This window comes from Homarus americanus, unplaced genomic scaffold (genome assembly GCF_018991925.1).
Source record: "Homarus americanus isolate GMGI-L3 unplaced genomic scaffold, GMGI_Hamer_2.0 scaffold7766, whole genome shotgun sequence".
In the NCBI taxonomy this organism is placed as follows: Eukaryota; Metazoa; Arthropoda; class Malacostraca; order Decapoda; family Nephropidae; genus Homarus; species Homarus americanus.
This window is the reverse complement of record NW_024715004.1, coordinates 23,397-44,494: the sequence shown is the minus strand read 5'-3', so window position 1 is coordinate 44,494 and position 21,098 is coordinate 23,397. Positions and strand designations below refer to the sequence as shown.

Sequence of the window (21,098 nt, the reverse complement as noted above, 5' to 3'; positions counted from 1 at the left end):
CATTATTTCTGAGTGTTAATGATAATATGAGAAAATGTTGATACACTGGTCAATGTTCCTGAAGCGTATCACCAGAAAGTGTGAACCATTTTGTTACTATGTTAAATCAGGAGCGTCTCGTTTTCCTGAGGATAATACAACATTTTTGCTTTGTTTTATGTAATTACAACATGATGTTACAATCTAAACATGGTAGTAGGCTTTTTGTGTCTTAATGGTCACCTTGGTATATCACGTGTATACCAGATGAAATTACTTAACATATTTTCCAGAATGCGTTTGGTGACTGTATTAGTGGTAGTGGTGGTGTTGGCGGCGCGCTCTGTGGTTTCTACTAGCAGTAACGTGCGACTCATCAACAATGGTTATGAGGGTGTGGTGGTGGCCATAGCTCCCTCTGTTGATGAAAGTTTCGCCGAAGATATTATCTCCTCCATCAAGGTTAGTAGGAGAGAGGAAGATCATGTTTTTGTTTTTGTTTTTTTAGATATTAAGCAAGAGGCAGACAGACAGACAGAGGGGTAGATAACAAGTTACACACTTCATAAAGTGAAAAATAAAAAACCTGCCTAAGGGTCTAAATAACCTGAGTGTGATTTACTAAACACAAAAAGTTAACTAATTCTCACTGAATAATGGATGATTTCACTATTTATTATTGTTTAAACGAAAGTCTGTGTGTGTGTGTGTGTGTGACAACATTATGTTAGTTTTCAGGTACAGGCACTGCTTCCTTCCTCTCGCTTTCAGCTACTGCCACTGGCTACCGTCGTGGTGAAAAGGGAAGCAACCTTGCCTAAGTCTGCCCCTGCCAGTACACAGCCTCTTTACCATCAAGACTCCTCATAGTGGAAACATGTGGTAATTGGGTGCCTTGCAGCCCCAGGCTAGACCAGCAGGGTATCTCAGAGCAGCAATGGGCCCCACAGGGACGATGCATAGGCCCACTGGCTTGTGAACACTCCCTGGCGCTTACCAATAACTGCCCCGGTCCATTGCAAATTAACATGCTTTGTTTCTAAGCCAGTCGTTCTTTACATTACGAAGTTGCCCCTGGACCATACCGCTTTCTTCTTGCGGAAGGTATCAGCTTTGGTCCTGGACTAAGGGTTGTTCTGCCAGTCAGTGAAAGCAGCACGTTTATCATCGACCAGTACATTGATTGCCGGGTCATTGTCATCAAACCAGCCCTGGTGTATTCTTTCTACCTGGTCGAGGGTGTTCTAGGCCGGTTAACTGTTGATTTTGTCTAGGTTAATGAAGCCGGAACATTTATATTATATAGGGTTTATAGTAGCGAAACCCAATTGTCTGTTATCCATTTATTCAGGAACTATCTAGGATACAGTTCAGAGTGTAGATCACCGTAACTTATCACTGTAACTATGAGTGTTAAGGTAAGGACGGAGGCTATGTTAAAAGACCTGCTAAATACGTCCGTTTGGTGTGAGGGGTTGAGTGACTCTGCTGTGAGTAGGAACCCATCGGGGGAGAACAGAAATATGTACGCCGTCCTCCCTCGACGGAAGACGGAACCATCCACGATGGCTCTCAATATCGTCTTCCTCTAGTCAAGGATATCAAACTACTGCCCGCTTTAGGTGGCAAGGGAGCAGGCTACTTAATGCCTTAACTCAGCACAATATGATCCGGCTTCCAGTGGGCACACCTTATCATGTGCTCTGAACATGTCACCTCATAGCCAGTGGAAAGTTACAGTGGGTGATAGAGTTTATAAATAAAATGTAATTAACCCATTTATATAATGCTTTTGCCTATGAGACAGAGGCTATTACAAGGGTCTCTCTGCAGGTTTTTGTCATGACAGTGTCGAGAATATCCCATACATCACTGGGATTTGGGTTGTTTATCAGCCCATGTTCGAGCTGCTCTCTGAAAGTATGCGCTACCAATGGATCCTCCAGACGCTTAGTGTTAAAACCTCTTCTGGAGGCTTGCTGCCTTCGCCGTTTTGGGGCGACGTGAAATGAGAGCTTGGCCCTAACAAGCCAATAATCAGTGTCACAGTGGTCTGAGCCACCCATGATACGGGTGATGAGGACATCCCGGCGATGTCTTTCTCTGACAATGGCGTAGTCAATGAGATGCCAGTGTTTGCATCATCGGGGGTGCCACGAACCCTTGAACTTGTCGGTCTGCCTAAACAAGGTACTGGTGATAGTGCGATTGTGCATAGCACACTTGCTGGGAGTATACTTGCCTAGTCCATTTCTCCCTATGGTTCTCTGTCAAATGTCAGCATCTCTGCCAACTCTGGTATTGAAGTCACCAAGGAGCACAACCTTATCTTTTCTAGGGATAGAGGTTAGCACTCTTTCGAAGTCGGCGTAAAATGCCTCCTTGATGTCATCTTCTGCATCCAGTGTTGAGGCGTATGGACTGATGAAGAAGTCATGACATGAGTGATTCAGTGGGACTCGGAGCGTCATGAGGCGCTCGTTGATCCCAATGGGCATTTCAGTTAGCCTGTGTAGGATGCGTTGGCGGAAGGCAAACTCAACTCCATAAATGCGGATTCTCTCCACAGCAGGCTTACCCTTCCAGAAGAAGTTATAGCCAGACCCCATTCTGTGAGTTGACCCTCATCTGGGAGCCGGGCCTTACTGATGGCTGCTGTGTCGATGTTATACCTAGCCAGCTCATTTGCCACAAGGGCAGTTCTTCTTTCAGGACACTCATTTGTGTCAGTATCCAGAAGGGTCCTGACATTCCAAGCAGCGACCATAAGACGTTGTGTAGTTTATTTTTGTTTGGATCTGTGATTTTTAATGTGTTTTCAACCATATAAGGATGGTCTTACTGGGTGCGGTTGCTCATTCAGGTGGGTTTTTTTAGGCAGGCTTTGTTTAGGGCACGTTTTTAACCCCTCTCCATGTGCGGGGATCAGAGTGGCTCCTCGAAATGGATGCTCAGTCTCACAGACAGGACCAGATTGCACTGCTGTCTAGATCCCAGTGCATCTTATCTGTGCCGCCCATGGGCAGAGTTGTGAATAGAGACTCACGGCAGTCATCTCTGCCTATCCCCGTCGCCACTAGTCCGTCGCCATAGGACCTTTGGGGGTAAAGGGGCTTTGATGAGGATGAGAGGTATGATGAACTGGATGATGGCTTCGCCTGAGTTGATTTATGTGGTGAGGCAGGAGCACAGGCTGCAACCACACATCTTGGCTCTCCCTTTTCCTGATCCAGTGGTGTAAGTGTTGCAACAATTGGGGAGGAGAGTTACAAATGACTGCCGATAGCCCAGTTTGTTGGGTTTCTCCTTAGTAGCTAGTCCATCAGGCATTGCCTTCGTCTGCCAGAGTAGTCGTTGGGCTCCCGTGGTGGTCACCTCTTCCCCCAATACCACCGCTGGGAACTTGTTGGAGGTCTGTAATCATGTCTGCCTGATGCGGGGCTCCACCGCTGATTTTTCGTTTGGGCGATACTCCCGAAGCATTATACTTACCAAGTTTAATCCTCAAGGCAGAGGGGCAATGGTTGATAGGCACCAGAACGTGCCCACATGCCAGTGGGCCTATGCACCGTCCCTCTGGGGCCCTCTGCTACTCCCAGATCTCCTGATGGTCTACTAAGTACCGGAGACAAGGACTCTCGGAGTTCACGACTAGACAAATGCTAACAGATGTGTGCCAATGTCAGTGGCCCTCAAAGTGCCGCCACTGAGTTTATGGCCACCGCGGACAAGCACTTCCGTCTGTCCACAACAACATATATCAACAGATGTCCAACAATTACCTACTCCAGACGCTCCCTCTACCTTCTAAAGCATGGGACGGTTATCCTGATGGAAGTGCTATCGTTATCGCGCAACTTAAGTCACTGAGCATAATCTATGCTCATAGCCGTCGACAAGGAGTCATAAACAAAAGCCCATTAGAACCATCACCTCCACTAGAAAACCAGAGAAACCCACTCCTGACAGACCGAACCAATACACTGAAGCTCCCCGAATATGGTTTGGTCTCCACTCTTTACTGCTCTCCAACCTCACTTCCTTAGCTAATAAATTTGACAAGCTGGCAACCACAGTCCGATCAGTCGCTACCAACGTTATTGCCATATGCGAAGCTTGGCAAATTGTTCCTGAATCGTGTCATATTGAGGGATATCAACTCTTTCGTCACCTTCGTTCACATAGACGTGGAGGGGGCGTTGCCCTCTCGTGTCAAGATGACCTACGCCCGTCACGCCTAGATGTTCAAGTCCTAGCTGATTTGGAGGCATTATGGGTAAGGGTCGTACCACGGGCCTACCCATGCCACACTGCTTCTTTCATATACTGTGTGGCATACCATCCACCTCGCTTACCTCATTACCACCGCAGAGTTAGGTACACATGTGCCAAGCTAGTACTATGGGGGGATTATAACGAAATTGACACCACTGATATCCAGGACCAGCTGCTACTATCGAATGTTGTGAATTTCCTACACACGGTCAAAATTCCCTTGACTTTAGCTTAACTGACTTAGCGGACCATACTGACCACCTCAACCAATGCCTCCTATTGGGTGCAGCACACACCTATCAGTGTTCTGGTCATCAGCTGCCACTGCCAGCCAAGTGCAGACCCTACATCAAGACCTACAGGCCGATTACTGACTCTGCAGTGCGTCTCTGAAATACTTATTTGGATGACGTAGACACCAAACGGATAAAATATACCAACACCACCACGGAAGTTCACCACCACTTCTTCCCCGAGAAGTCCGTCAGATCCCACCCAGCTGACTTGCCCTGGATTACACTTCGGATCAAAAAACTTATGCAGCAGAGAGCCAGTGTTTTTTATCTCAATGACCAACACTGCTACAGGTCCCTTTTCAACCTCTGCAATTTGACAATCTGAAAACTTCCTCCACCACTCACCGTCTTGACATCTTTCTCGACTACATATACCGCCATCTGGAAAAACGAGATACGTCTGCGGCTGTCGCCTTCATTGACTTCACCAAAGCATTTTACCTAGTTGACCACAATTTAATCATCAACAAAGCTATCGACCTGTGGCGTCCCCCAAGGCACCAAGATGGGACCTCTCTGCTTCCTTACGCTTATCAATGATGCCTTAAGAGAAACCTCTGCTCGCTGGAAATTTGTCAACTACTCCACAATTGGGATCAGTGTCAACAACTAGGCTCCATACTAAACCGCCCTCCAGGATTTACTGAACAGTCTCCAAAATTGGGCCGCTAGCAACCACGTCACCATCAACCATACCAAGACAATGGTTATACACATCCACCTCTCCTCCGACGTTGTCCCATCCTCTTAGGCCCTAGCACACTCCAGGTTGTAGACTCCACTAAGCTCCTCGGCGTCACTATAGAAAACAAACTAAAGGTGGAAACCACACGTCAGTGAAGTTCTCAAATCCACCAGTTTCCGTCTCCACTTCCTCCGCCGACTCAAGCCCCTCGGAGTTCCTCCGCCTGAGCTCCCCAGTGTTTACTCAACATTCTTACTTCCCAAACTCACGTTTACCTCCCCTGCCTGGTTTTCCTCCCTTATTGTCACACAACGTAAACACCTAGAAAAAGTGCAAAAGAGGAAATGCAAGTTTATACTCTCCCCGTCGTACTCCACTTATCAAATAGCACTCAACACACTGACCCTCTCGGCTCTCTCTTATCATCATCTGCAAATTTTTGGGAAAAGCTTCTGTAATATCCTCCACACTAGCTCCTGCTTCCACCTGAGTTCCCTCTTCCGCAAATTGCTGTTCGACACTGTAGGGGTATCGAGATATTAATGTTGTCTAGCACTCAGGATGGAAGGAAACTCTAATGTGGTTTTCTTGTATAATATATAAGTTATATGAAGACAGTCTGGTGCTGGAGATGCCGTGTGGTGGGGAGCTGCTCAGTAGAAGACGTTCGAAGGTGAGTAGCGTGTTGAAGGAGGTAGATGTGCAGGAGCTTCGTTAGAGAAGATGTTGCCTGTTGCTGGCCTCCTGGTTGAATGAATGCTGGATAGCTAGGAGCTTGCTGGAGGAGGTGTTGCGTGTTCAGGAAGATGGGCCAGAATAAGAGTTGGTTGGTGAGGAAGCTCAGAGAAGGACATGCTCGCTGGCGGGAGCGAGGACCGCCAGGCAGGCGAGGAGAAGCGAGGGGCCGCCAGGCAGCGGCGGAGGAGGAGGTGTTGCTTGTTGTAGAAGTGAGGCCGGAATGTGTCTCAATGGAGAGACTGAGCATATATACCCAGCAGCCGCTATGAGTCATGTTGGGAAAACCCGAGAAGTCGCCGGTGAATAGTTTCGTTGCTAGGCAACGGCACTTTGGAATGTGATAGCAGGTGGTGGGCTGCTACGCAGTTTGTAGGGGAGACGTCCACTACAACACCACTACCCCATCCATCCCCTATCAGCACGTGCTGATCGCTGTAAGAACAGCCCAATCGTAACCATTGTAAAATTTATCAACAACTCATGTTTAAGCATTATGTTCACTCCCTGCCAATCTTACTTTTGCAGTGTTACTTTGTTGCTATTCCCTGTTGTTAGACACACCCCCCCCCCTTTATAATATTTGAATCACTTATGTTACTTGTATATTATTTGTCAATCAAGAAACCTATTCCCCAATCATTTAACTGTATTGTTACAAGTAGTTGAGTGATTACCTACGTATGTGTTGGTATGCGCACTCGATCTGGTGGTTGGGTTTAATGTTAGCATTTCTTAATGTTTTTGAAGGTAAAATTTACTGACATAAGATGATATTGTATCTGATGTTGTTGCTATATTATATTATTGTTTGTGATATTGTTCTATTTAATGTGATGCATTAGGACAAGTGTGTTAAAAAAGGTTGAGACTTGTGTAGAGGACGAGCCAAATTAAGTTCCACACTAAGCAGTGGTGGGTTTGTGATCTCTCATTCGGGCTGCAGGTGAGGACTGAGGAGTCAGACACTGCCCGGACTTCCATCAAGGCAGACATACATTTGTTAAACTTGGTAACCACTTACTCATGTTTTGTAAATCAGTAGTGCTCTAGTGATTAGATTAGGTAACCATTGGTTGTGTAATTGTGTTATTATGTGTGTTGAGAGCTTAAGGATTAGATTGTTGTGACTAGTTTTGTTTGAAGAGATGAACCAGGATCTTTGAATATTCGTTGTCCAGATTATGATGTACTGTACTGTACACGAGTTTAGTTTATATTAATTGATCATTGTCATACAAAGTGCCACACTGACATTATAATTCACAATAAATTACCTGAATTCATTATGTGTAATGTGAATTCTTGAAATGTCAACCCTAACCCTCCTGAAACAGTCAACGAACTTGCTACATTTGTGGTTTGTTACCTATGCTTCCAGAAACTTAAAAATACTGTTATATTAAACCAGGGGTGGCCAACCCGTTAATCGCAAGCCCTTCTCTAGTCGATCGCATGGCAGAGTTAAACTTAATGACCAGCTGCCATAAAAAAATCATATTCAAATTTACTCATAATCATTGGGATATTATTTTTGTTTAGATTTTTCTGGGAATAGATTTTCATTATAGACACATCAGAACGATACACACAAGAAATTTCGACTGATCCGTGCTGTATGTAGTGGAACCTTATAAGGAGTGTTCACGTTCAAAAGGTCGGGTGCTGGCTGGTTGGTGAGGAAACTGATCAGCAAGTTTTCATCAATTGTAGGCTAAAAGTAAACAAGTATTTACTTTTATAAGTTTACAGATATACGTTAAACCTTATATTAATGAATTTGGTAATGTAAAACTCGACTCAGTATTGAGGAGTCTTGTCAAAAGTTTAGAGAGAGAATCATATTTGACAACCCTGTCCCTACGAGCCTACACACTTGTCACCAACAATACAGTAATTTTCAGTCATCTGCAATACTTGGAAGTGTGAGGTGCTGTCTTTTGTTATGGAACAGTCTTGGATGATTACGAGAATTACTGACTTTTTAGCTTAGCAACATTTCTTGCCGCAACCCAAGAGTGGACAGAAGTGTCCACACTAGCTTGCGACAATTGATTATGAAAAAAAAGTTAAGAACGTTACGCTGTTACGGTTAGTAATTATATTCACGTCGGAAAAGTCATGGAAAAAAGTAATTCCCGTCTTCACGTACGACTTTTTCTTTTCCAATTACAGGTTATTGGCCATCAACTGAACCAAAAATTAGTTCTGGACTAAGTACTAATAAGACCAAAATTTACCATTTTCACAATGGGAATGGGAGGAAGAATATTTTTTTTTACCAGGAATAATTTGAAGTGAGTGTGTGTCTGATCTGCCATGCGTCGCCACCTCTAGCTAAGAAAAAATTCTTGAAAGGCGTTTCAAAAGTTTTCACAATAAGCATGATCATGATTTCCCACCCAAAAGTGAGCTAAGAAAGAGGAAAGCTCCTGAACTGAAATCACAGTTTACTGGACAACAAACTCTTTTTACCGGCGCGAGTTCCAAATCAAGGGTAGCAACCATTGCATCATTCAGGGTGAGTCGAGTACTTACAAAGCATAAAAAAATAATTTCAAGATGAAGAAATATTCAAAGAGGTCTTTTTAGAAGCAGCAGATTCGTTGATTGAAAATTTCAAAAATAAGTCTGAAACACTGTCTTCTATTAAGGATGTTCAGTTATCAAGAAACACTGTCATGAGGCGCTGTAAATTTATGGCTGAGGATTTGTGTGAACAACTGAATAAAGACATACATGAGTGTGTGTTGTTTTCATTACAATTTGATGAGTCTACTGATGTGCTCGATACATCACAATTATGCATTTTCATTACAATGGTGTTTAAAGACATGATTACCAAAGAACAACTGCTGAAAATTCTACCAATAAAAGGAAAACGGGATGAAGACATATTTCAGACTTTCAGTGATTTTGTTAATAGTACACAGTTGCCAGTGAGTAAGCTTGTATCTATAACAATTGATGGAGCACCTGTAATGGCTGGCCGAATCTGTGGGTTCATTGTCCTGTGCAGGAGTGATGATAGGTTTCTTAACTTCGTTTTTGGCTTCTAAAGATCGGCCTTCTGATCGCAACGAAGATTTAGCTTTTTAAGTTGACATGACTGCTATGCTGCATAAACTAACCTTAGATCTGGAAGGGAAAGATAAAACTATAGTTGACTTGAATAGTGCTGTGGCTGCTTTCAAACAGGAACTAAAACTAGTGTCTCCGCAGTTGCATCAACATCAACTACGAAACTTCATAAATGTGATGTTTGAACTAGACAACCAAGGAAAAGACTGTGACCAGTTTGACAATGCTTGATATATAGTGAACAGGTGCAATACCTTGCCTCAGCTTTAGACAGACGGTCTCAAGATATAGCAACAATAGAACCTGTTATAACATATATGTGTTTTATGTTTGGTAAAGACACAAATGTTGAACATGTTGCATCTAGAATGGCATCAGTATTTAACATGGACATTTCTGAAGTCGAACATGAGCTTCTAAAAATTCAAAATGACATTCAGATCAAATCCAGGGCAAGAGGAAGTTTCTGGAACCTTCTCAGTGAAGAAATATATCCCAATGTCAGAAAATGTGCCATGTGCCTAGCAGCATTTTTTGGATCAACCTTCCTTTGTGATCAACATTTTCACACATGAAACACATCAAATACCGATCAACAATGTCAGATGAACACCTGGAGGCTTACTTGAAGATAGCAGTCACCGCCTCCAGTCCTAGTTACACAAAACTGGCAGACAACATGCAGTGCCAACCATCTCATTAGTAAAGTAAGTGTATGCTTTTGTCATGTTAACAATATATCATAACAGTTATTGACAAATAACTCTCTCTCTCTCTCTCTCTCTCTACGAATCTGCGTATTTTATGGTATTGGAAGGGGGAGGGGAGGGGTGGGAGTTATGGGTGAATAGTAGGCTGGTAGATCACATCAGGGTAACCGTGGAAAAGGTAGATCACATCACACAAAAGGTTGGCCAACCCTGTACTAAGTTAACCAATCCCATGTCCATATTCCATATTGTAAAATACATTTTAACCATTAAACTATTAAAATGTTATATCATTTCACAAAACCTTAAACCAACGCTACACCTAATTAATGAGGGCTTTATCGAATTTCAACTGAACCCATAAGCATTTTAAGCAACTCTTTGTGCCATTTGGCTCTCCAGTGCAACATTGCAATACATGGCATGACAGTATATTCTGTCTTTTGGCTGCCATATTCTACCAATAAACCGTTTATTATTATTATTATTATTATTATTATTATTACTATTATTATTATTATTATTATTATTATTATTATTATTATTATTATTATTATCACATTCCAAAGACAATATCGTTCTGCCTCTGAACACTTGGTATGACCGACCCTTAAGAAGTTGTTTAAGTAGTTGAAAGCTGTTTTTTTTTATCTTTCTAGAGATAAACTGTTCACTTTCTTCAACAGGAGACGTTGACAAAAGCTTCAGATGACCTCTTCAAAGCCACCCGCAGGAGAGCTTTCTTCAGACGTATCAAAATCCTCCTGCCCAAGTCCTGGAACAATGTAATCTTTGATCAAACTGCACTCAATGAGAACTATGAGGCTAGTACACATTTTTCTTGTGTTTGTGTTCGTCTTAAAGTATATACATATATTTTTGTATCCCTCACACCACAAATAGTAAACAGAAGACGGAGACACCTCTAACGTCTTAGCTTCCACCAGCTTGTCAATACAAATGGAGAGAGGAACATTAGGCGCTGTAAATTACTCCTGCAGTCCTTAGCGCCGTCAATATTTAATGTATAATTAATCGAAATTTGTATGTATCTTCGTCCGTTTGTTTCTTTATCTCGACTCAAAGTTATGACTACGGATTATTTGGAGTTCAAGAGTAGTTAGCATATGAAACAGTTACTAGCGAATGTAATGAGAGCAGTAAATGTGAACTCTTAAATTTAGGCTTCATAAACACAGACACATTCAGGAGCTGGTGCGTTTCCGATACCTGCCAACTGACTCTTAAGCTGCTAATGTGATTAAGTTTTAATATCATAAACTGAAATTGATATTGGCTGTGGACGGAATGGTTATTTTGCCCTTTAATTTATAAATTTCGCTCTTCAAAAACGTGAATACTATCAGATAGTTTCCCATTGCATTAGGTTCCCATTGGAGAAACTTTAAATGTGGACGTGATCAAGTTGTCGAGTTAATATATTTAATAACACTTGTTAACTCTCCCCTGACCATGATTTGCTCAAGGTTTATTCTGGATTCTGATATCATGAGTTAATTTTCCACCACATTTTAGTTGCCGTCATATTTTAACTAATAATAATAATAATAATATTAATAATAATAATTGGTTCATTGGAAAATACAGCAGCCATACTCGGATATACAAAAAAAAGACATTAAGTAGTACAGTCCCCCGGACCGAAGTTCGTGATACAGTCAAGGTGGAAGGTGCATTGTTCGCTCATCCTTACTGGACAGGGGCTCCACTGTCTGATCATCGTCCCCAACACAAAAACAAGCACCCAAGCAGTTCAAAACTCGACCTTTAATTTACTTCCGTTTCTCAATAAGGACTGGGAAAGGATGTCATTGTTTTGTTTAATATATTCACTAAACAATTTTCCCAATCAAGTTTAATATTTTTGTCATAATACAGTACTGTAGGTTAGATCATTATTACATAATCATTAAATAATCTTTATAATGCGGAAGACGCAGTGGAGAGTATAGTGTGTCTTGGTGGCTGGTGTTCATAAAGATAACATCAGAATTCTCCAAGCTGTATTTTCCTTGAAAATGGTAATCAGTATACTGTATTAAGCATGAATGTGGGGAATAATATGATTCATAAGAGAATGCTTTATAACCCTCCATCATAATGACCTTATCATAGGGTCTACTGCATGGATCCTCAGGTTGATCCCAACAATGGATAACACGATGGGAGTATAGCTGCCATATGAGCGACACAATTAATATAAAAGTGTGTTACAACAAGAGGTGGGTCACAATGAAATTGATTGGGGACGGTGGAAAAATAAAGTAAAATAAGTATGACCTTATTTTATTATTATTTATGCTCGGATAGGTAACCATAAATATTGCATAGCTAATGTTATATAGACTCAATCAATACCTTAGTAAATATTGCAGTTAAGGAAAGGTAAAACAATGATTCAATCAATCTATTCTTTATGTTATAAAAACTATGCATAATGCATGTTGTTACGAAAATTATTCATTCAGAATTCAGTCCAGCTGCCTTCCTTTAATTGACGGCCTGTAGCCTGTCCGGCAAGTATGTCACAAGGTCTCGAACCAATTCTCGTCTTACCTTGTAGCATTCCCATGATCAGTTTAAGCTCACCATAATGTAAGGTCAAATAATGGAGCCACTACCTGGACTTGGAATTTGTTGCTTTATCTTGAAACTATTACTCCAAACTTTCCATACAATGAAAATTTCTTTATTATTTCCCATTTTATATTAATTATATTTTTAAGTTTAAGAATCATAGTTAACTTAGAAATGACAATATTTTTTGGCACTGATTTTGCTAAGAAATTTGGCACCTCTGGGCACACGATTCGCCAATTTCACTCCTCTAATTAACGTGAATCTCCTTCTCTTAATTCGAAAGAAATGTTAAATATACTTTTAGTTGCTGCAGTATAGAAGCAACAATTAAAAGTAGTGAATAGTCTACGTTACTGGTCAAGGCAACACAGCCTGACAGGCTAATTTGGGTTATTTTGCAACTCCGTTGTTTATGTAATAATTTCGGATATATATATATATATATATATATATATATATATATATATATATATATATATATATATATATATATATATATATATATATATATATATATATATATATATATATATATATATATATATATAATGAACGACCTCACCAGCAAGGTGAGGTCGTTCATTATATGTTCAAAGTCCGCGTGTTATATGGACTAAAAATGAAGTATATATATATATATATATATATATATATATATATATATATATATATATATATATATATATATATATATATATATATATATATATATATAGGCTATATAAAATCACACGGGAAAAGTGAAACAACGGAGCACCTTAGCTTTCGTCTTTATTCAAGACATCTTCAGAAGCAACTGGATTACATGTACAGAGAGAGGCTTAAATATACAGGGTGACCTTAAAAACATGAGGTCAGGTCATAATGATGTCATCCACTAATCCCCACACCAACACACACGTAGAGGAGCTTAAGAGAAGGGGGGTGACGTGACTAGTGAGGTCAGGCCAAAAATAAGGGACCCACTAAATAACTATCATACATCTAGATCAAAGGTTTTCAAAGCATTTTTAACCTTGGGCCACTGGGAAGTTCCTTTTGAGCTCACTTTCCAAGGATTTCAAGTGCTGAATTATTTCATTTTTGAGTGATGGGTCAAGTAGATGATCCTCTACAATCTCGTCAAGAACAATTGAGATATTTTCAAACATGGCAACATTTCCTGCACTGACTTTCCTTTGCCAGTTCTGGAGTTTGTCAAAAAATGTACGAATACAATCCATGTGGTGAAATACATTTATTTCCTTGCCGTGCAGCTTGAGATTCAGCCTGTTTAGCTGCTCAAATGTGTCTGCCAGGTACGCAAGACGTGGCTCCCACGACACCTCGTTGAAGTGACTTAGTAGATCATCCTTCCCTTTCATTTCCAGGAACAACTTAAGTTCTCCCCGAAGTTCGAACACAACATTACCGGTGGAAGGCCTTCGCACTTTGTAGTAAAAGAGGAGGGTTTCATGCTCTGAATCCATGCCTCTACAAAGGTTCTGGAAAAGGCGAGAGTTCAAATCTCCTGTTTTCACAAAGTTGACGCATTTTACCACTACCTCCAGGATCTTGCAAAGGGCATCAGGAAAGGTTTTCGCCGCCAGTGCAAAACGATGGATCATACAATGAATCCCTTTGGCACTCGGAGCTACTTCCTTGACGTGTTTCTGTAATCCCGATTTCGATCCCAGCATCGCCGGAGCCCCATCAGTACAGCCTCCACAACAAATTTTTCCAGGTGATCCTGTTAGCTGTAAAGAAATAAGTCAACTTTCCCATCACATCTAAAGCTGTTGTGGTAGTTTCAAGCTGTGTACAGAACAGATATTCATCCTTGATGTCACTCAAGAATACATACCTAACAAACACGAGTAGCTGTGCACAAGAACTCACACCCGTTGACTCATCCAACTGTATTGCAAACATACCAGTTGGAGATGATTTAATCTCCTGTATCACTTGTTCCATGATATCATCTGACATTTCACTAATTCTCCGTTTCACCGTGTAGACTGACAAGGAAACCTGCTGAATCTTACGTTGACTTGCCTCTCCAAGAACCCGCTTGACCATCTTTAAGGAACACGGCTTAATTAAAGTTTCACCAATCGTGTGGGCCTTCTTCTTCTTTGCTATTTCAATGGAAACCTCATATGATGTCTCAACTACACTTAAGATCGGTTGTTGGAAGGCACCACTCTCATCCACTCTTTGTTTTCCCAAACTCCGTTCATGGCGCTTGAGGAAATCGGTGTCTCTCTCCTTATACTGGGGGGTGGATTGTCGTCAGATGATGCTTCAGCTTACTCGGCTTCATGGTATCGTTCTCCAGCACTTTGAAACACAACACACACTGAGGTTTCTCGATGCCATCAGCGAGGATTGATGTAATTCCGTAGTTAATGTATTCATCATTTACTTCCGCTTCTTAGCAACACTGGCAGCCATCGCAATTCTAAGGAAATTATAAAAAGAACAATGCCAAACAGACAGAAACAGACGAATGATAAAGACTAAAAATTATAATAAAAAACAGAAATATAAGACAATCATGAATCTCTTGGTTTTACTGAAAATTTGTAATCTCTCTCTCTCTCTCTCTCTCTCTCTCTCTCTCTCTCTCTCTCTCTCTCTCTCTCCCTCTCTAAATGTTGACTAGTTCTTTAAAAAAACCAGAATGTCACAGAAACAACAAATGATAAAGACTAAAAATTATAATAAAAAACCAAAATGAGAAAATAATTCGAATGGTAAACACACAAACATGCATGAAGTCCATACATACTGTATGTAAACATACATAAAATGCCTATGCAATCATAAGTAAAACATACACATACAGTCCACTCACAGTACACTCACATATTTTCTTAATGATATCTTGAGTCAGACTGAGAACATTCGGTCTGATCACTTGTAAAGCGATGACACACGGACATGCAAAGAATATGTGAGATCAGTGACTCAGTCCAGCGCCCGTCACCCTGCTGACAGGAACTAGAATCGTGCAATCTGAGCGAATCCGTTGGAAATGAAAAACTAGCTGCTGCACCATACTGTGTAAACTGTACCGTACGGGTATTATCATTACACACAATGACAAAAAACAAAAGATAAATAAAAAAATAAAAAGAATTCTCCCCTAACAAGGCAAAGTAACAAAGAAAAAAGTTGAATCACAGTTTCCACATTTTCTCCAAACATATACTACGTACACTAGCCCGACATGGCCCCCTAAATCTTGCCGTGGCCCCTAGGGGGTCATGGCCCCCAGTTTGAGAAACATTGCGAGACTGTATCAATAACTTTTGTCTGGGCCTGTACATCCATAAAATATAAGATGTATGTGTGTGTGTGTGTGTGTGTGTGTGTGTGTGTGTGTGTGTGTAAAGGAAACAACCCTCAATCTCGGACCAAGGATGATACCTTCCGCAAGAAGAAAGCGGCAGCCCAGCGGGAACTTCGCAAACTAAAAAACGACTGATTTAAAAATAAAGCGTGTGAAACACAAAAAAATGCAGATCAGCACAAGAAGCGCGTATTGTTTAATCCATTAAAACATTTTCTGGGCCAATCACTCGTGGCGCAGCCCCCTTCTGTTCATCCGACGGTAACTCCATAATAAAAATCGATGAACTGGAAAGAGCACTGTCATTCACTGCTCAACCGAAACACCGATGTGGATGTCCTGACACCCAACAGGTCCCTCAGCATCCAGAGCTGACCCATCTCAGCTATCCCCCATCCCTGGATGAGGTAGCAACTGCCATCAACAGATAAAAAATAACAAAGCCTTAGGGCCGAGGTGTATAAAGCAGGAGGACCTCTGCTTACCAGCCGTCTTTACTCTCTCCTGGAGAATTTATGTGAAAGGGAGACATTCCCCCAAGCTCTGAAACATGCCTCCATCGTTAATATTTAAAAGAACAAGGGAGACCAATCAGACTGTGGCAACTACCGTGGGATCTCGCTGCTGTCCGTAGCTGGTAAGATTATCGCCCGAGTCCTCCTAAACAGACTTCTTCTTGAGGCGAAAAACTTCCTCCCAAAATCTCAATGTGGCTTTAAATCACCAAGTAGCACCACTGACATGATCTGTGCTGCCCGTCAGATACAGGAAAATTGCAGAGAACAACATCGTGACCTGTACATGGCTTGCATCGACCTTACCAACAGGGAAGCCCTCTGGTGGACCCTCAGCCGTTTTGGCTGACCACCATAAGTCATCCGCATTGTGAGGCAACTCCACGATTGCACGAACGGCAGTGTCCTGCACAAGGGCACCCAGTCAGAGTTCTTCCCCATCTAAACGGGAGTTAAACAACGGTGTGTGCTGGCACCAGCTCTCTTTTCCTTTTTCTTGGCTGTCTTCCTTACTTGTGTCAGCCCCAACTTAGCCGGCGGGGTGGACATCGAGTACAGAATGAAGGGTCTTTTCAACATAAGACGACCCCATGTAAGAACAGAGGTGTCGGCAGCTTCCATTACTAAACTACAGTATGCAGACGACCTCACCCTTGTCGCTCACACTGAACGCGACCTACAGGAGATCCAGAAAACCTGCCCTTAGTTCAGCCACACCTCCACCATCCATGCAGCTTAACAGTACTACCCTCTCTAATGTTACCCACTTTCGATATCTCGGCTCCCATCTGTCCATCACCGCGGACATCGATGAAGTGATTCAGCATCGGATCAGATGTGCATCTCAAGCCTTTAGCAGACTCCGAAACCGTGTCTTCAGCTTTAGGGAGCTGAAATTATGTACAAAGCTACACGTATATCAAGCAGTGGTCCTCCTCACCCTGCTATATGGCAGTGAGACATGGGTTACATACAGGAGGCACATCAAGGCACTTCAAAACTTTTACCAATGTAGTATGCCTTCCATCTTCCGAGTTCGCTGGGAAGACAAGAGAACAAATGCCAGAATTCTTGCTGACACCAACTGTAGAAACATTGAGGCTACCATTATCCATATACAAATACGCTGGACTGGCCATGTTACCCACATGGACAACAGTAGACTGCCAAAGCAGCTACTTTACAGTCACCTAACGAAGAGTAATCGTAACGCTGGCGGACAACTGAAAAGATATAAGGATAGTCTTAAGACAAACCTGGTAATCGACCTCCTCACCTGGGAGACGATTACTCCACACCGTAACGCTTGGAGGACCACCACACAAGAAGGGGTCAATACTTTCAAATTAGCCTGACTGCATAACGAGGCAGACAAGCGCCAACACCAGAAAGAAGCTGCTGCCGACCTCCTGCATTAGATGTAGACCCCACATGTGCAACATTTGTGATCGACCCTGCCGGTCCTGTATCGGCCTCTTTAGTCACCTCGGATCTCACCAACCTAGGTGTACATCCTTAATAACTCATATCATTGTATCATAGCTGGAGGATCGTCATACTCGATTCCAAGTGACAGCAAAGTTGCAGTATGTAATAATAATAATAATAATAATAATAATTAACGATTATTGAAGAGCACAGCAGTCAAAGGCTGAAAATATACAATGGTAACATTGGGATTACAGTATTAGGTATAGTAGTAGTATTGAGGAGTGGATTACTTACCAAATCTGTCAATACAAAAAGGAGACATAGAGTGAAGATACAGGTTATTATTAATCACTGATAATTTGGTGTTGTGGAGCATTTCATATAGATGTTGAACTTCCCTCTCGGGTAATGTTGTAGAAGATGATATGTGGCTGTAGTATTTCCCTCTCCGTGTGGTATAGTCGGTCCCACACGGTATGGCGAGGGCTCTCTCACAACGAGGGTCCTATCATAGCACTGGAGTGTTATTTAAGCAAATGCTAACTCCCTCTACCCCTACCCCTCGGATGGTATGGTATTTTATTGACATTTTTACTGTCAATACCTGTATCAATTCTTTACGAGTTGAAAATATCGCTGTACTGTATAAGTATTATAGTGATTTTATCATCAACCCTTGCATTAGTGTCTTGGTGGGGATGGGGGGTTGTGGAGAGGTGGGAAAAGGGGGATTACAGGCAGGGCCACTGAAAGAGCGGGGAAGGATAAATTCCCGGGGCCTGGGCCTCTAGGGGTCCCGGGAAAAGGGATGTAAATATTTAATTAATTTGTAAAGTAGTTAATCGAATTAAACGGAACTCTAAAAATAGGTACATTGAACAAACTGTTTTAGATTTTTGTTTAACATTGTTCAAAGGCTAAATGGGAGCCCCAAAATTCATCTTTCCCCGAGGCCCTGGCAAGCTCTCGGCAGCCCTCGTTACCGGTAACCCCCTGGCCAAGACCATAGAAGAGGAGGTTAACATAAGCGCAGGTGGGTGGAGCTTTGCTGACTTCATCAAGTGGATTCCGGCGCTCCCTCCACTACTTCCCACCCCGTATAAACAGAACATTTTATTTTCCCATATACTGCACTGTATTATCTCAGTATTTCACTTAGAAAATAATACTAGTAGAGTGTCAAATCTTGCATAAAACTTTACCTAAGGACACAGAATGTACATATATATGCAGTACCAGAGAAGGGAAGGTTAAAAGAAAAGCAATGCATTTCAGTTCTAGTTATGTAATTAGATAAGTGCAGTTTACGAAAGGTAAATTATAACTATATGTACACTAACGCGCCATAGTTTCCATGCACCCTCTACCCCTACTCCTGGCTCGAGGGAAGTCGTAGTAGGGCTGCAAACCGAACGGTCCCTCTTGTATAGTGATGTTAAGTATAGTAATGGTAAATAAAGCGTTGTGAAGTCACTAAAAAACCTGTATCGTGCATATATTCTCTCAAATATTACATCATGAACTGCTATTCGTACAATCCAGCGAAGCTTCGAGCTACCACATTACGCCACTGAACGATGAGTGGGAGGGGGGGGGGGGGGGGGGAAGACGTTCGGTATGAAGCCAAGGCTACGACTTCCATTTAGTCAGGAGTAGGGGTAGACGGTGCATGGAAACTATGGCGCGTGAGTGTACAGTTACCCACAGAAGATCCTTACCTCCCAGTTGTACTAAATCTATTAATAAAGTGGGTATAAGGTAACAGGCGTTATGATGACATCACATCACAAGGGCTACCTTCACTAACACTTGTTATCAAAAGATAAAACACCTAGACGTTCACGGTCATCCATAGACTCACATTTATGGTACATCAGACAAGTAGCGATACGCTTTCGGGCTTACTGTACTGTAAGCTGCGAAGGGTCGTGCTCGACTGATATCCACCTCAGATCAGTATATTACAGAAATACCAGTCGAGAAAAAATTTACTTGAACGGAAGAAAAAATAACTACTGAGAATATCTTTATTGCCCTTTTCGCATAATATTTTGCATTATACCACTGCGTCATGAGACTCATGACCTTTGACACCACCTTATTGCAAATCGACTTTCTACCAGAATACTTCGAGAGACTTGCAGATATTACCCGGACAGACCATCAAAATACGTAGCATGAATATAGGTGTCTTAAGGTATTCGAACCCATAAAGCAGTACGGCATTCCGTTTACGATAACGTTACCGTGTATATAATGTAATATTATCAGTGTTATTAATATTTCGCCTATTGATTCACATACTTTTATAAAAGTCACACTTTGTCTAACTGTTATGAAGCGTGTCTCGAGTATTGTTTCATTGATATTCCTATTTATGAAACTGTTTCGAGTTTTGGACTCTGTTAAAAAAAACTGAAAACTAGTGGGAGTAAAGTGCAAAAAGGGGTAGCAACAGTAGCCTTAATAACAACATTTTCTATCTGCCCACGCAAATATATCCACTCCTTCTCCCACCCTCTTTATTTTCAGTGATAAGAGCATCAGAACTGGTCTCTGTTCCTCAGGTTCTTTCTCTGACAGTACATCAGGTACCCATGTATAATCAATTTCTTGCACAGTCCTCTTTTGGCTCTCAGCACGTATGTTTATGATGACAACCTCTGACTTGTCTGCAACCATTAATGTTCCTATGACAGATAGGGAACAGATTAATTGAGAGAGAGAGAGAGAGAGAGAGAGAGAGAGAGAGAGAGAGAGAATTATAAATATACTGTATATACAAGATACAAGTACAATTGTCTACAGCAGCGCTTCTCAAACTATCTGATGTGGCGGACCGGCATGGTTTTTTTCAATGTGCCACGGACCGGCCAGCGAAGCGAGCCAATCCCGGGGCCTATAGGCCCCCCCCCCTCCCCCCAGGAAAATCTTTTGATATATGTCCTATTTCAGGGGCATTTTGAGACTAACTGTACTAAACATGAAGACATGATGTCTTATTCATTCTAAGGCCAATCATCATTGACGTAACAAGTCTTCCCAGTGTGCCAGGGACCAGTACCTTATTTGTGCCATACAATTAATTGTTTACGATCAGAGAAAATATTATTTGAACATTCGTAGTAATATTATTTTATACAGGAAAAATATAATGAATATAAAAGTGGGTTGGGATGGGGTCACAAATGACAAACACGCAGATACCCGTATGATGCTCTCTGTTCCACTTCTTGATGGTAACTAACCACTGACCTGTGACCTGACATCGCAGACTGCTGATCCACACGTGTGGAATAGCAGGGTTGCCAGCTGTGTGACACCCTTCACGGCTGGCACGCATAGTAAAAAATCGGCCATTTCTTTTAATGGGATGCATACATTTATTTTATCCGAACCTAAATGACTACCATACTTAAAATAAAAAGATTTATGTTTTGGGTGGATATGGAGTAA

At 41.7% G+C, this 21,098-nt stretch overlaps 1 protein-coding gene across 1 annotated transcript in view; it reads left to right on the top strand.

Annotated features, from left to right (window-relative positions):
- Window positions 1-189: 189 nt before the first annotated feature.
- Window positions 190-21,098, top strand: part of LOC121879820 (calcium-activated chloride channel regulator 3A-1-like) — a gene marked incomplete at its 3' end in the record, with an annotated part of 43,731 nt that continues 22,822 nt past the window's right edge. Inside the window, exons 1-2 of the mRNA XM_042386619.1 lie at window positions 190-441; window positions 10,448-10,585. Of these exons, the coding sequence (XP_042242553.1) occupies window positions 190-441; window positions 10,448-10,585 (390 nt within the window). The remainder of the gene's footprint in view (window positions 442-10,447; window positions 10,586-21,098) is intronic.